The sequence below is a fragment of the Orycteropus afer genome, unplaced genomic scaffold (genome assembly GCF_000298275.1).
Source record: "Orycteropus afer afer isolate SDZICR_OR568_19922 unplaced genomic scaffold, OryAfe1.0 scaffold00187, whole genome shotgun sequence".
NCBI lineage: Eukaryota > Metazoa > Chordata > Mammalia > Tubulidentata > Orycteropodidae > Orycteropus > Orycteropus afer.
Genome location: NW_006921774.1, coordinates 336,506 through 352,657, shown reverse-complemented (window position 1 = coordinate 352,657; position 16,152 = coordinate 336,506). Strand labels below are relative to the sequence as shown.

At 37.2% G+C, this 16,152-nt stretch overlaps 1 protein-coding gene across 1 annotated transcript in view; it reads left to right on the top strand.

Annotated features, from left to right (window-relative positions):
• Positions 1–16,152, top strand: part of NBAS (NBAS subunit of NRZ tethering complex) — a 750,019-nt gene that overhangs the window by 719,023 nt on the left and 14,844 nt on the right. Inside the window, exon 51 of the mRNA XM_042781864.1 lies at positions 5,218–5,346. Within this exon, the coding sequence (XP_042637798.1) occupies positions 5,218–5,346 (129 nt within the window). The remainder of the gene's footprint in view (positions 1–5,217; positions 5,347–16,152) is intronic.

Sequence of the window (16,152 nt, the reverse complement as noted above, 5' to 3'; positions counted from 1 at the left end):
AGAAACCTTGAAAATATTATGTGCTGTTTTTATTTATGTGCTGAAATATGAATTAAAAGTGTTGCAAAGGAAAAAAAATCATGAAAAAGTGGAAATAGCTCATTACATTTTTCTTTTACTATATTTGAAATTACACTTTAACTTCAGAGTTTCATTATATCTTACATCAACATGGTGGTAAAATTATCTGTGCTTCACTGTTTCATTTTTTAATCCAGTACCTTTGGTTGTCATACTCCATGATTTGTGGACTGGGTGTGCCTATTTGTTTATAACAGGCTAATGGATTGCTTAAAAAAAAAAAGAAAAAAAAAACTTATTATGATATGGCTGAAAGTTTGCAGAAATAATAGTTTGTGTTTCACAATTCATACACATTTTATTCATGACATTGGTTGTAATCCCCACAATGTAACAACACTCTTCCCACTTCTTCCCTATGTTTTCTTTTTCCATTTGCCCTTCTTTCCTGTCCCTTCCAGTCTTCTAAGATTTCTTCCTGGGCAGATGGTGTCCTTTTGTCCTTGTATGGCTTGTTGTTTTCAGCAGTGCATACCTCCCTGATGTTATTGTTCACCTTATAGGCTTTGTATTTTTGGCTGAAAGTTGAACTATGGGAGTGAGTTTGGTTCCAGGCTTGAAAGGTGTCTAAGGGCCATAACTTCCATGGTTCCACCAGTCTCTAGTCTATAATAAGCCTGGTCTTTTTTTTTAGGATTTTGAATTTTGTTCCACATTTTTCTTCAACTCTATCCATGACTTCCTATTGTTAACTCTTTCAGAGCAGTCAGCAGTGGTAACCAGGAACCATTTAGTTTTTCTAGTCTCAAGGTCATGGACCTTGAGATTCACGAGGTCCATTAGTTTTTTTGAACTAATTGTTTCCATAAGTCTTTGATTTTCTTCATTCATCTTTGCTTCAGACAAGTAGAGACCAATAGTTGAACCTTAAATGTCCACTGGACTCATTTGCTTCATTCTACTAAGCTCCTGTATTTATAGAGTTTTTGTTTTTCATGACTTTTTAGAAAATCTTTTGCGATATTTGCCATTGGCTTGTGGCAGTTATTTACTTACAGCTGTGATAATTTTGTTGATGGAAAATATTACCAGTAGGGTGAAATCACCATTTCACACAGATCATGTACCTCCCAATCTTGTGTAACCATATTTTTCACAAATAATGTACCCACATAAATAACAGATGTTATAACACATGCATAAATACACATAGTATGCATAGGAAACTAGCACATGAGGGTGCTGTACAGTTTGCAAGAAAAAGTATAACATGCACATTATTTGCTTAAAAATACAGTATGTTTCCTTCTTCTCAACTTGTATCCATGACAATATATGAAGTATCCTCAGGATTAGGAGATATGTAGAATAATAAATTGGCATATAACGGGTTATTGGTATTGACAGATTTAAAATTCCAGTTTTCAACTATTTGTGACTGACCCTGAAGATCCTTGATTTCATTGAAACACAGCATGAATTTGACTCACAAATGCTATGGAATTGTGGTGTGGGAGTAAGTCACCCGCCTAATAAATGAGCCTGGCTCACCCCTTAGCTTCTAAATCTCAGTGTAATTGTTCTTCCTTATGGTTGAGACTCTTTTGGTAATGTCGAGACCTAGGATTTTTAGGATCAGGTACCATTCGAGTTATTTAACCTTTCTGCCCCTTCCTTCCTCATCTGATTAGTGGGAATAATAGCACCTATGTCAAAGGATTTGAGGAGACAATGATATGAGATAGTGCATATTAAAGCTTAGAATTTTAAGCAGGTTGTGTCTAGCTGAAGGAGCCCTGATGGGACAGTGGTTAAAGTGCTTGATTGCTAACTAGCAGCTCTAAGGGAGAAGAATGTATCATCTGCTTCCATAAATATTACAGCCTTGGAAATCCTATGAGGCAGTTTTCCTCTGTTTTACAGGGTCAAATTTGTGAAATTGACTCAGTGGCGGTAAGTTTTCATTTTTCACAGCTTCGGTTCTGCCAGGCAGAGATTATTGAGCTGAGACTCATCAGTGCCCTGGAGATTGAACTGTAGGCCCTGCTCAACCTGAAAGACTTTGGAAAACATGCTGACTGAGATAGAGGCTTACTACAGCTCCCACTGTACCCAGTGCAGTACATGATCAGCAGTGTGAAATTCCAGCTTATCTGGAGCTGCAGAACCAGGAGTACCAGGTGCTGCTGGATATCTGGGCCTACTGGAATGTGAGAACAGCATGTTTAAGGCCTACTGGAGAATGAGGACTGCAAGCCTTCCCTGAGCCCTGTGTCACCAATCCCTGCACAACTTATGACCCATGGTCCCACTACAGCCCTGCTGTACGCTCTGGTATCTAGAGTTCTAGATACTTTGGATATATCTAGATACTCTGGGGCTGGTAGGGTGCTAAATACTGAAGCTAGCGGGAGGGTTGCATGAGGATGAAAGACCACTGGCAGACCAGTCCTTATCAGACAGCCGTCAGTCACAGGAACCATGCTCTACTGTTGTTGTTGTTATGTGCTCTAATACAACGCCATAAATTACAGTCCAGAGGGAGAACAAATACCCAGGCTGTGGCCTGGCTCTGATCCCAGCCTCCCTGAGCTTCATTCAAGGCCTCTGTCTGTGCATCTTTGTCCTCCTAGTCTGACAGGTTTTTGAGCTGTGAAGGTGTCATATGGGAGATAGTTTGTGGTTATCTTGCCACTTTGACCTTTCTTCTGATTCCCAACATCACTTTGTAAATCTCCTAAAAAATTTTCTTTTGGTAAAGTGGAGGTAGAAGGATGACAATTGAGTATAGTGTTCAGTGAAGAGAAAGTCTTTAGCCAATAACCACTGGATAAGAGATAAAAAGCACACAGATAAAGATAAGAGATAAAATGAATTCCTTCATTCTTGGATATCCTTGCCTGGCTGTGTGCCATCTATCCCTTCTACCTGTTCAGAGGGGGTGTTTAGATTATTTGTGAAATGCTTTCATTAATGCTAAGATCAGCCAAGTGTTAAGCGTAGTCTAAACAATATAAATTACTGAGAAATAATTGTTTGTCAATTACTGAAAAAGTTACTTATTCAGTAACTTACTGAATAAGTAAATTTGAGAGTTGAGCAAGAATCTTTAAATGTTCACATAATGGATAATTAAGCTTTACTCATCAAACAAATATGTACGGAGGAACTTAAGTGCAGCTCATTCAATAACCATTTGAGTGACTATCATATCCACTTATTTTTATGAGTAGTGTATACCAATAAAATTTGGAATACAAAGAAGGAAAATATTTTTGTCTTCAAGTGATGTAGATAGACAAATGAATAATTATAACAATATAAAATGACAGATACCGTAAGATAGTATTTTAAAAAAACATAGTTGAAACACAGAAGGAACGTAGAAAATCTACCTTGGACCAAAAAAAAAAAAAGCTCTCACAAGGGAGGTAGTGTTTTTCTGCGCCTTTTTAATCAGAGCCTTAAAGAACAAGTAGGGATTAATCAGAGAAGCAGTAGGGGTTACACACCCAGAAGTGTGAGAGAGCCTGACACACTGAGTCTGCACCTTCCAATAGAGTAGGTACCGCTATATGTAGCTATTAACATTTAAGTTTAAATTAAGTAAAATAAAATTCAGTTCCTCAGTTGTTCTAGTCACATCTCAAGTGCTCGATAGCAACATGTGGCTGGTTGCCACCTGACGATTTCCATTGGCCTGGGCAGTGCTGCTGTGCAGAATCTGCAGGTGCAGGAGCACTGCTGTAAGGGAGGAGGAGAAGGAGGAGAACAAGTCGGTACGTGGCACCTGGGCCAGATGATCAGGCATAGGAGCTTACATTTCATCCTCCTAAATATTTTCTGCCTATTTTGGCATCTTGTATTAAAAATCTGCATTTCTATTTGGCACAGATGCTCAGTGAGACTTCTGTGTCTCGTGCTTTAACACATAGTACTTTTCTGAATTAGTGACTAAACCAAAAAAAAAAAAAAAAAAACCCTCACTGCCATCGAGTCACTGTAATGCTTAAAATAATACATTTTACAAAATGGTTACCCTGCTGATACTGTTCCTTATCACACAGGTTTCTGCAGCACAGCCTCCCAATCTGAAATTTGAAAGCCTTGCTATTTTCTGGCAGAAATGTGTTGAGTAAAAGCTTAAATAGTCATAATTTAATGGAATTACAAACAGAATTTTATCCTAAGCTTTAAATATGAGCTTCTTATGTCGTCTTTCTTTTGTCTGTTCTTTATAATATTGTAAACAAGTTATGAAAATATCATAGACTGGCATTTTACTTCTCTGACATGCTGCTGTTGAATAGCACAAGAAAAATCTCAGACCCATGGAGAGCAGTGATTCTCACTTCTTTCAAAAAGAACCCTTGTTTTAATATAATGAGGTTATACTTACTGTCTGGTCCTTGGACCAAGTGTTCCCTTCTTTATGTCACAGCTAAATCAGGGCACCAAAGAAGCATAGCTCAGCAGGGAAAAAACAGCATGCAAATTTATCTTTTATTCCTTTATACTTTTATTGTAAATGATTATCATTTGTTACCTTATTAAAAAAAAAAAAAGCTTGCTCTCTGAGGACAGGTTCTGCTGGTATAATAAAAGGCTGAGAGTGAAATTCATATACACCTGTGGAGATGCAAACACATTTTCTTTTCCCAATCACAGATAAAAATCATAAAGATGGAATATCTTAAGTATATTAGGCATTCAGTTCACTTTGACATTACAATTATAAACAGGTTTTTAAATATTTAATATACTGATTTCTTTTTTTTGCCATGGGTGTTAACTGAATATTGTTAACAATAATAAAAAGTTTTTACTATTTATTAAGTACTATATCCTGAGTATTGTTCATTATATTCATTAACACTAATTCTCACAAAACAAATATGAAGGTGATATAATTTCCTCCATTTGCTAGTTTAGGAAAATACATGTCAATGCAGTGAGACATTATGCAGCCAGTAGAATACTGTAGATGAATATCTGATATCTTAGAAAGATGTTCATAATTTACTATGAAGTGAATGAAACAAATAGCAAAAACTGTATTTAATATAATCCTATGTATACTGTACACACACACTCATAAGAAAAAAAAAATTGTGGAAAGATACAGGCTGAATAGCACCGGGTATTAGAAGGTGTCCCCTTGTGTTCTCACTCACATACTTTGATACTTCATTTCAGTGTGTCAAGGAGCTGTGCTTGCTGCTACTTAACCAGTCCCTCCTGCTCCCATCCCTGAAACTGCTCCTTGAAAGCCAAGATGAGAATCTTCATGCTCTGGCACTGGAGCATATCACAGCTGTTGCTAAGGTATGTCTAGTTGAACTCACTAATTTTCACATTTCAAAGAAATGAATTAGCATTTTCATTGTCATAAATAATCACTGTTATTTATTTAAAACCACTTTATCTGTCGCATTCTCTGACCACAGTAGGTTTTACTGTTGTTTCTAAGAAATATATGTTTCTTTATTGTACAAGCATCTACTAAGCTCCTTTCATGAGCCAGACTATGTTTAGGTGCTAAGAATACAAAACCAATTAGCAAAAGTTTCTCCAGAGAAGCAGGATATTAATTTCTTTTAAGAAAATGTCAAAGCAACCAGACTATTCAACAAGTTTTTTTAATAAGACTAGTCTCCTTGCAACTTAAAATTTGAGTCTAGGGAATTCCTAGCATCATGTGGATTTTCCTTTCCTGGATGCATGTGTTTGATTCTTCTAATTAAAGGGGAAACAATGGCTTCAAGTCATGTTTTCCAGCACCATCTTAAGTCTCAAACTCATATTTTTTCTGTTAAACTTTCACCATTGAAAGCAGTTTCTTGACTTGAGGAATGTTATGTTACACAAGAGTCAAGTCTTAAAGATACCTTGAGAAGTCTCACTCAAGGCTGGTTTGCCTTATTATGAGTAAGAAGCTTTCACTTCTGTTTTTAAATTTTATACATTAGAATTGGACAGGTCAAGGGTTTTATTTTAATGAATTCATGTTGTATGACCCTTACTGAAAGCCTTCTTTAGAGAAATCATTCCTTCATTTGAATTACTTGTAGGTGTGAATGTGTCCATACATACACTATAGACATGTTGTTGTTCGGTACCATTGAGTCGGCTCCGACTCATAGAGACCCTAAGTTCAACACAATGAAATACTTCCCGCTCGTGCTTGATGCTCACAGTGCTTGCTATGCTTGAGCCCACCATTGCAGCCACTGTGTCAGTCCATCTCATTGAGGATCTTCTTTTTTGCTGACCCTCCACTTTACCAAGCGTGATATCCTGCTCCAGGGAATGGTCCCTTCTGACAACATGACCCAAGTAGGTGAGACTAAGTCTGGCCATTCTCGCCACCAAGGAGCATTCTGGGTGCACTTCTTCCAAGACAGATTTGTTCATTTGTCTGGCACTTGGTACAAAAATCCATGGTACTTTCAGTATTCTTCATCAGCACCAACTCAAAAACATCAACTCTTCGTTGTTCTTTCTTCTTTATTGACCAGCTTTCACATGCATATGAGGCAATTGAAAAATATCATGGCTTGGGTCAGGAGCCCCTTAGCTTTCCAAGTGACGTCTTTGCTCTTCATCACTTTAGTACTTTAAAGAGGTCTTTTGCAGAAGATTTGCCCAGTGCAACACAAACATATAAATATATGTAGGAGTCCCTGGTTGGCAAAAACAGTTAAACACTGTGCTACTAACTGAAAGGTTGGTAGTTTGAGTCCACCCAGAGGCGTCTCAGATGAAAGGCCTGGCCATCTACTTCTGGCTTTCAGTTGTTGAAAACCCTATAGATCACAGTTCTACCTTGACACATATGGGGCCACTGTGAGTCAGAATCCATGGGCAAATAATTTATACTTCAAGGAAATAAATTTGTGTTGTGTGTGTGTCTTGTTACTATTATTTATAAAATGCAACAGGATGTCTTCTAGGGACCAGAAAGGGAAGGAAAACTCTAGAGCAAAATTTTATGCATTCCATATAAGTGATGAGATTGGTAGAAAGACATCAAGAATATAAAAGTTTGTTAATGATTAAAGACACAGAAAGTTACATAATTGGTTACAGAAAGTAGAACATAATTGTATTTGGAAATAATCATCATCAACAAAATGAGAAAAATACAATGCCTTTTTTCATTTGATGTATTGTCAAAATAATGTAAAAGCGACTGTGAATATTTTGTGAATATTAGACTCTATGATCACTGATAATTGCATAACAACAGGGTCCTCTTGAGGAATTGGACTGAAGCAGTGAATCAAGGGAACTTGTGTATCGATAGGCTCTCTGTCTGTCTATGCTAAAATGGAAATTGCATAACCTTGGAAATTTGCATGGTAATGAGAATTACAGAGAGATATTTTTTTCTTAGCCCATTTTTCCTTGTAAACCCAAGAAATCTGGGAAAGATGAAGAAAATGAGGCTGCCATTTTTAGTTCCTGATTTCCCTCTACCAGCACCATGTGCTGTATTAGTATCTTTGCTTAGACATCATCCCCACAAAGATTTGCCATGGGCCTCTTCTAGAATAAAACAGTATAGTGTACTGCCTCTGTGTATTTCTTCTGTATAAAGCTCTCTTGATGCACTCTTTCATTTCCATGTTGTTGTTGTTGTTATGTGCCGTCGAGTCAAACCCGACTCATAGCGACCCCTCCTTGGGTTTCCGAGGCAGTATCACTACGGAAGTAGGATTGCCCAACCTTCCTTCCGAGGAGTGGCTGGTGGGTTTGAACCGCCAGCCGTCTGGTTAGCAGGCAAGTGTCTTAGCCACTATGCTACCAGAGACCGGTATATCTGTTCTCATTTTGAAGATCCTTTATCTCAAATGCATCTGTTAGAACAGTGACTAGGAACTAGGGCTCCCTAACTAGCATTGTACCCACACCTCACCCCCCACCACACACATGTTGTTGTTGTTATTGTTGTTAAGTGCCGTCGAGTCGTTTCCGACTCATAGCGACCCCATGCACAGCAGAACGAAACACTGCCCGATCCCGCACCAGCCCCACAATCCCTGCTATACTCGAGCCCATCATCGCAGCCACTGTATCAATCCATCTCGTTGAAGGCCTCCCCCTCTTTCGTCGACCCTCCACCCTACCAAGCATGACATCCTTCTCCAGGGAATGGTCCCTTCTTACAACATGACCAAAATAGGTGAGATGAAGTCTGGCCATTCTTGCTTCCAAGGAGCATTCTGGCTGCACTTCCTCCAGGACAGATCTGTTAGTTCTTTTAGCAGTCCATGGTACTTTCAGCATTCTTCGGCAGCACCACAACTCAAAAGCATCAACTCTTCTTCGGTCTTCCCTATTCATTGTCCAGCTCTCACATGCATACAAGGTGATTGGAAATATCATGGCTTGTGTCAGGCGCACCTTAGTCCTCAAGGAGATATCCTTGCTCCTCAGCACTTGAAACAGTTCCTTCGCAGTTGACTTTCCCAATGCTACACGTCGTCTAATGTCCTGACTGCTGCTTCCGTTGGCATCGATTGTAGAACCAAGCAATGTGAATTCCTTGACAACCTCAATCTTCTCTCCATTGATTGTGATGCTGCTCATTGGTCCAGTTGTGAAGATTTTTGTTTTCTTTATGTTGAGATGTAATCCATACTGCAGACTGTATTCTTCAACCTTCATCAGTAGGTGCCTTAAGTCATCCTCACTTTCAGCAAGCAAAGTTGTATCGTCTGCATATCTCAGGTTGTTAATGATTCTTCCTCCAATCCTGATACCACGTTTTTCTTCATATAGTCCAGCTTCTCAGATTATTTGCTCAGCATATAGATTGAATAAGTGTGGAGAAAGAATACAACCCTGACGCACTCCCTTCTTGATTTTAAACCATGTAGTGTCCCCTTGTTCTGTTCGAACCACAGCCTCCTGGTCAAGGTACAGATTCCTCATGAGTACAATCAAGTGCTCAGGGATTCCCATTCTTCTCAATGTTATCCATAATTTGTCATGATCCACACAATCAAATGCCTTTGCATAGTCAATAAAACACAAGTAAACCTCTTTCTGGTATTCTTTGCCTTGAGCCAAGATCCATCTGACAACAGCTATGATATCCCTTGTTCCACGTCCTCTTCTGAATCCGGCTTGAACCTCTGGAAGTTCTCTGTCAATATACTGCTGCAAACATTTCTGAATTATCTTCAGTAATATCTTACTTGCATGTGATATTAGTGATATTGTTCTATAATTTCTACATTCTGTGGGATCACCTTTCTTTGGAATGGGCACAAATATGGATCTCTTCCAGTGAGTTGGCCAGGTAGCTGTCCTCCAAATCTCTTGGCATAACTGAGTGAGCGCCTCCAATGGGGCATCTGTTTGTTGAAATATCTCAATCGGTATGCCATCAATTCCCGGAGCCTTGTTCTTCGCCAGTTCTTTCATTGCAGCTTTGACTTCTTCCTTCATTACCATTGGTTCTAGATCATATGCCACTTCCTGAAATGGATGAAGATTGATCAGTTCTTTTTGGTACAGTGACTCTGTGTATTCCTGCCATCTTCTCTTGATGTTTCCTGCATCATTCAATATTTTGCCCATAGAATCTCTCACTATTGCAACTCGAGGCTTAAATTTTTTCTTCAATTCTTTCAGTTTGAGAAATGCTGAGCGTGTTCTTCCCTTTTGGTTTTCAGACTCCAGGTCTTTGCACATTTCATTCTAGTAATTGGCTTTGTCTACTCGAGCTGCTCTCTGAAATCTTCTGTTCAGCTCTTTTACCTTTCCATTTCTTCCGTTTGCTTTAGCGATTCTCCGCTCAAGGGCAAGGTTCAGAGTCTCTTCTGTCATCCACTTTGGTCTTCTCTTCTTTTCTTGTCTTTTTAGTGATCTCTTGCTTTCTTCATGGATAATGTTCTTGATATCTTCCCACAATTCATCTGGCTTTCGGTCACTGGTGTTCAATGCATCAAATCTATTCTTTAGATGATCTCTAAATTCAGGAGGGATATATTCAAGATCATATTTGGCTCTCGTGGACTTGTTTTAATTGTCTTTAACTTCAAGTGGAATTTGCATATGAGCAGTTGATGGTCTGTTCCACAATCAGCTCCTGGCCTGGTTTTGGCTGAAGATATTGAGCTTTTCCACCGCCTCTTGCCACAGATGTAGTCAATCTGATTCCTGTGTGTTCCATCTGGTGAAGTCCACGTGTACAGCCTCCGTTTGTATCTGAAATTGACCAAACATGCAATCAGGATGTGTTAATTATCACTGGTGACTGGAATGCAAAAGTTGGAAACAAAGAAGAATCACCGGTAGTTGGAAAATTTGGCCTTGGTGACAGGAATAATGCTGGAACTCGTATGGTAGAATTTTGCAAGACCAACGACCACACACATACACACATGCAAAATAAAAAAATGAAACGTGAACGTTGCAACACTCAAATAGTTTTTAATGACACTAACTTACCACATACCACTTTGCAACTTCACTTTTGTGCTAAGACCAGTTTAAAACTACCTTGCAGTTAGTGGTTTTCTTTGTGGTTGTGATGAGAGCACACAGTACCTCTGTGCCCTTCAAATACAACAATCAAAGCTAGGGGCATGAAGGATTGAGATGAGTTAGTTCTATACTATATTGACACTCTCTCTTTTAGGAATTCCATAATGAAATGTAATTATAACTTCTCTGCACAAAGTTGAATATTATCTGTGACTTTAAAATGTGTCTCATGAAAATATTCAGTATCTTCAGAACTTTGCCATCCTCTAAAAAACCTATTTAAAGTTTTACAGTTTTCAATTGTTTAAATATTTTTAACTTTTTATTTTTTGAGAAAATATCTAAGTATCCTAGGTATATCTAAAAGAAATGAAAACATACGTCCACGTAAAAATCTGTACTTGAAGGTTCATAGCAGCGTTATTCATAATAGCCAAAAAATAGAAGCTAATGAATGGATCAATAAATTATGGATATCCAAACTAACCAACCAAATCCACTGCTAGCAAATTGATTCCACTCATAGCATTCCTGTAGGATAGAGTATAACTGCCCCAAAGGGTATTCAAGGCTGTAAATCTTTGAGAAATCCGACTGACTCGTCTTTACAGTTGGTGGGTTCCAGCTGCCAACCTTTTGATTAGCAGATGAGCACTTTAACAACTATTCCACCACAGCTCACTGGATAGCTACACAATATAATATCATTTGGCAATTGAAAAGAATGAAGTACTGATTCATGCTACAATATGGATAAGCCTTGAAAACATTATGCTAAATGAAAGAAGCTATTTACAAAAGACCACATATTGTGTTATTCCATTTATATGAAATGTCCAGAAGGTAAATCTATAGAGACAAAGAGTAGATTAGTACTTGCCTAAGACTGGGAGTTGGGGAAGAATGTGGAATGACTGCTGATGAGTGAGGAGTTTCTTTTGGGGGCAATGAAAATATTCTAAGTTTAGTGATGATGGTTGCATAACTCTGTAAATAGACTAAAAACTATTGAATTGTGTACTTAAATGAGTGAATTTCATGGTATGTGAATTAAATCTCAGTAAAAGAAAAAAAAGTTTAAGAGTGCCTACCATATGATTCCATTTACATAAAACTTAAAAACAGGATAAAGTAATCCTCATCTACTGTGTTAAAAGTTTGAGTGTGGATTATGTTTGTGGAGGAGAGGGGAGTAGTGACTGGACAGGGGTGGCCAGAGGAAAAGCTTCTGGAATGCTAGTAATATTCTGATTTCTGATGTGAATAGAGGTTACCTGCTGTGTTCACTCTGTGAAATTAATCATACTCTAAACTTATGAATTATGCACTCTTCTATTTGTCAATCAAAATGTTTACCATAAAAAGGGCAAGGGGGGCTCACAGAGAGGTAGAAAGGCAGACATCATCCCTATTTTCACATATAAGGGAATCCCAAGAAGCTACTTTCAAAAAAAAAAAAAAAAACACAAATTAATGGCAGAATCAAGGCTGTTAAAGTTAGCAAAAGATATGATAGAGATGAAAACACTTAGAAAATTTAAATCCCTATTATTTAAAGATAAGAAATTACTATAATTATCATTGCTCTCCCAACATTAAATGGCCCCATTACACTTTCTAAAGCAGTGTTTCATTGGCCATTTTTGCAGAATACCTGTCTTTTAAATCATACTTGGTATTCCAAAGAAAAATAGAAAAAACTTTTTCAATTTTATTGTACTGTTTTCTCTGTCCATTTGTAGGTACCTGTGTTCATCAATTACTTCATGTTTCCCTCTTATTGGTTGTTGATGGTAGTTCCTGTTGACATTAAAAAATAAAATTAAACCATATGACAGGGATTTCTCTGATAGGCGATAGCGCCTGTACATTGTGCAGATACAAGTGGAAAATGCCCCCACTTATTTTTTGATAGCATGTGTTATTTTGCTATTTGTTATAAGATACTGATGGCTTTATAGGTGTTTACAGTTAAAAGGATGATGCTCAAGTGCTGATGCCAAGCTTTTCCTCCAACAGTAGGACTCATTTCTTTCTCTAAGCTTTTCTGAAATTGCAGACTTCTGGTGTTTAGCATGTAATCTTTTACAAATGTCCAACAACCTCTTTCCTAGGCCAGAAATGCTAAATTCTTTTTAGTTCTTCCTTGAGATTGTATTGTTGATGAAAAATTAAAACGCTTGTATAACACACGCTGCTAGATTACCTTCTCTGTCAAGCCTCAGTGAGATTTAGAACTCACCTTCAAAACCTTATTCTCATTCTCCAGGAAGGAGACTTTTACTGGTGTGTTTGGATGACATCTCTCTAGTATTTTATTTTTAGGTAGAAGTCTCTTGATTTTGTTTAGCAAATTAGGCACATAGTTACTTATAATTATATATTAAAAAATTTCTAGTTTCATGATTTCAGATTCATGGTGGCTGCTGCTCTTCATCGTTTCCTTCTCTAGTGTACTTTTCCATGCCTCCACCCCCACCCCAGGTCCCAGGGTTGTCCTGGGCTACAGTGCCTATTAAAAGAGTAATTCATAGGCTTATAAGAGAAGTCTTTAAAACCTTTTGCACCTAATTAAGACTATCTCCCTGATACTAATAATAACTACTGTTTTTCAATTACCAACCCTTTGCCAAGAATCATAATAGGAACTTTCTCACTTATCTTCTTAATATTCCTGTGAGAAGATATAATTCTGGTTTCACAGATGAAAGCACTGAAACTCAGAGGTCATACAGTCAGTAAGCTGCCAGAGCTGAAATTTAAACCCCAGATGTAACTTTCAAAGTCCATACTCAACCATATTTCTAATGTGATTAAGAAGCCTTCTAGAATATTGAAAAAGGGTTATCTTTACAGAGAAATGAAATTAATGAAAGCATCTTGAACCATGTTATATTAGCACTGAAAAAGTCTAGAGCAGAGCCAGTCTAACAAATTACATGTTTTCAGTCATTAAGTTACCCAGTCATACTCATAGGATTGCTAGAATTGGAATCGACTCAACAGCAATGGGTTTGCTTTTTGATTTAAATTACCCAGGCTCTGGTTGAGTGCTGTTTGGAGTGGAGAGCTTGCCACTTTCTTGGCTGCTCTGGGACATTTTTTGATAGACTTTATGGTAAGACAGTACCTCCAATGAAGTTGACTCCCCTTTATCTTTTTTTTCTTAAAAAAAAAAAAAAAAAAAGCTTTTTTAAAACAAATAACTTACATGTCATACAATTCACCCATTTAAAGTGTGCAATTCAGTGGATTTTTAGTATATTCACAGATATGTGTAACCATTACCACAATTTTAGAACATTATCAACCTAAAAAAGAATTCCTGTGCATTTTAGATAACACCTTCCTGTCTCTCCACCCACCCCCAACGACTAATCTACTCTCTACTGTACAGATTTCCCTGTTACATACCCATACCTTTCAAATGAGCAGAATAATATAACATACGGACTTTGTGACTAGCTTCTTTCACTTAGCGTAATGTTTTCAGGGGTCATACAAGTTGTAGCATGTTTCAGTACTTTATTCCTTTTCATTACTGAGTAGTATGCTATAGTATGCATCTACTACATTTTATTTATCCTCATTCAATGATAGGTTGAGTTATTTGGGTTGTTTCCACTTTTGGGCTATTATGAGTAATGTTGATATAAATATTCATATAAAAGTTTTTGTGTGAACATTTTTTATTTCTCTTGTGTATATATCTTGGAGTAGAATTTCTGGATTAGTAAATCCATGCTTAATCATTTGAGTACCTGTCAGACTAGGTTCCAAAGTAGCTACATCATTTAAAATTCCTCTCAGCAATGTATGAGAGTTCCAATTTCCCCATACCCTTGCCAACACTTACTGTTATCTGATTTTTTTATTCAGACTGTCCTAGTAGGTGTGAAGTGGTATCTCCTTATAATTTTGATTTTCTGTTTTCTGATGACTAATAATGTAGAGCATCTTTTCATGTGCATATTGGACATTAGTATATCTTCTTTGAATAAATATCTTTTCAAGTCTTTTGTCCATTTTTAAAAATTAGATTATTTGTGTCTTTGTTGTTGAGTTGTAAGAGTTCTTTATATATTCTTGATACTAGACTCTTATTGGATATATTCAGTTCTTGAATGATGCAAACAGTTAAGCATTCAGCTGCAAATTGAAAGCTTAGAGTTTCAAGTCTACCCAGAGGTATCTCAGAAATGCCTGGAAATCCATTAGCAAAAAATCTGCCATTGAAAACCCTGTGGAGCACAGTTCTACTCTGATACACATGGAATTGTCATGAGTAGGAATTGACTCAGCTGCAACTGGTTAGGAGATATGCAACTTAAAAATATTTTCTCTTATTCTTTGGGTGATCTTTTCACTTTCTTGATGATATCCTTTGAAAAACAAAATTTTTAAATTTTCACTTTTGTATTTAACATGTTAATCTTTGTTTTGCCTTTTGGAATTGTTCAGAGTTAGTAAAATCCTTCTTCCACATTGATAATCCTTCACATATGTAATAAATGTGATTGTTTTCCCCTTTAATCTTGTCATGAAGGTACTAAAACCCATCAGCTTTGTTTAAACTGACCAGCATCCAGGTTGGAGGGAAAATCTTAAAGACTCTCAGAAAGCTTGCTTAGCTTGACACACTTATATAAAACCAAGAAAAATCTTCCTTTCTTCATTCCCTTTTTAAATGTGTCCAGGTTTCCACTTGCTTTAGTGGAAATCTATTTCACCCTAAAGTAATTCCTCAGTGTTGCTTTCTTATGTCCAAATTAGGCTAAAACACTTTCCTTTTTTCCTTGAAATTCCATGATAACATGGAGATTGGGTTGAAGTCATAACAGCCTTATTTGGTGTCTGCCAGTCCTTCCTTGGTGTTAAACCTAATGGTTTTCTTCTAAAGAAGTGTATCTAAACTTTGTTAGGCTTAAGTAATCCAACCATTGCAAAGAACCAAATATCTTACAGGTAACAATTGAAATTAAACTGCTTTTTTTAAAAAAAAATCTCTTTTTATTCATTGTTTCTGGCTATTATGCCATCAGAGCTCCTTCTTAGAATTTAGAGTTATCTAATGTCTATATATCAGTTTAACCTGAACATGCTAAGATAATTAGTGTCAGTTTCACTAATTATCATTCATCCCTAGACTGTGGTCAGTCTTTTTGATGAAAGAAACTCTACAGAAGCATCTCTCAAAGCAATCCTAGCTTGAATGCCTTCTAAAGATTAATCTATTTGATGTTTAAACAGCACTGATGGCTATTTGACTTATATAGTATGAGGAAACATATTAAACAAACATGTATTGTGTATAACCATGTGTACTATGTGTGGAAGTAAGGAATGAGTAGAATGTTTGTAAAGAAGAAATAAAATATCAACTGTTTTGTTATGGATTAAAGAGCTCTGGTGGCATAGAGCCTAAGGCATTTGACTGCTAACCAGAATGTTCGTGGTTCAAACCCACCAGCCACTCCATGGAAGAAAGACTGGACAATCTACTTCCGTAAAAATTTACTGCCATGGAAACCCCAAAGGGGGTTGCTATGAGTCAGAATCACCTCGATGGCAGTGAATTTGGTTTGGTTTTTGGTTTTGTTATTGATTAAATTATGTATTTATATGTGTGTGTGT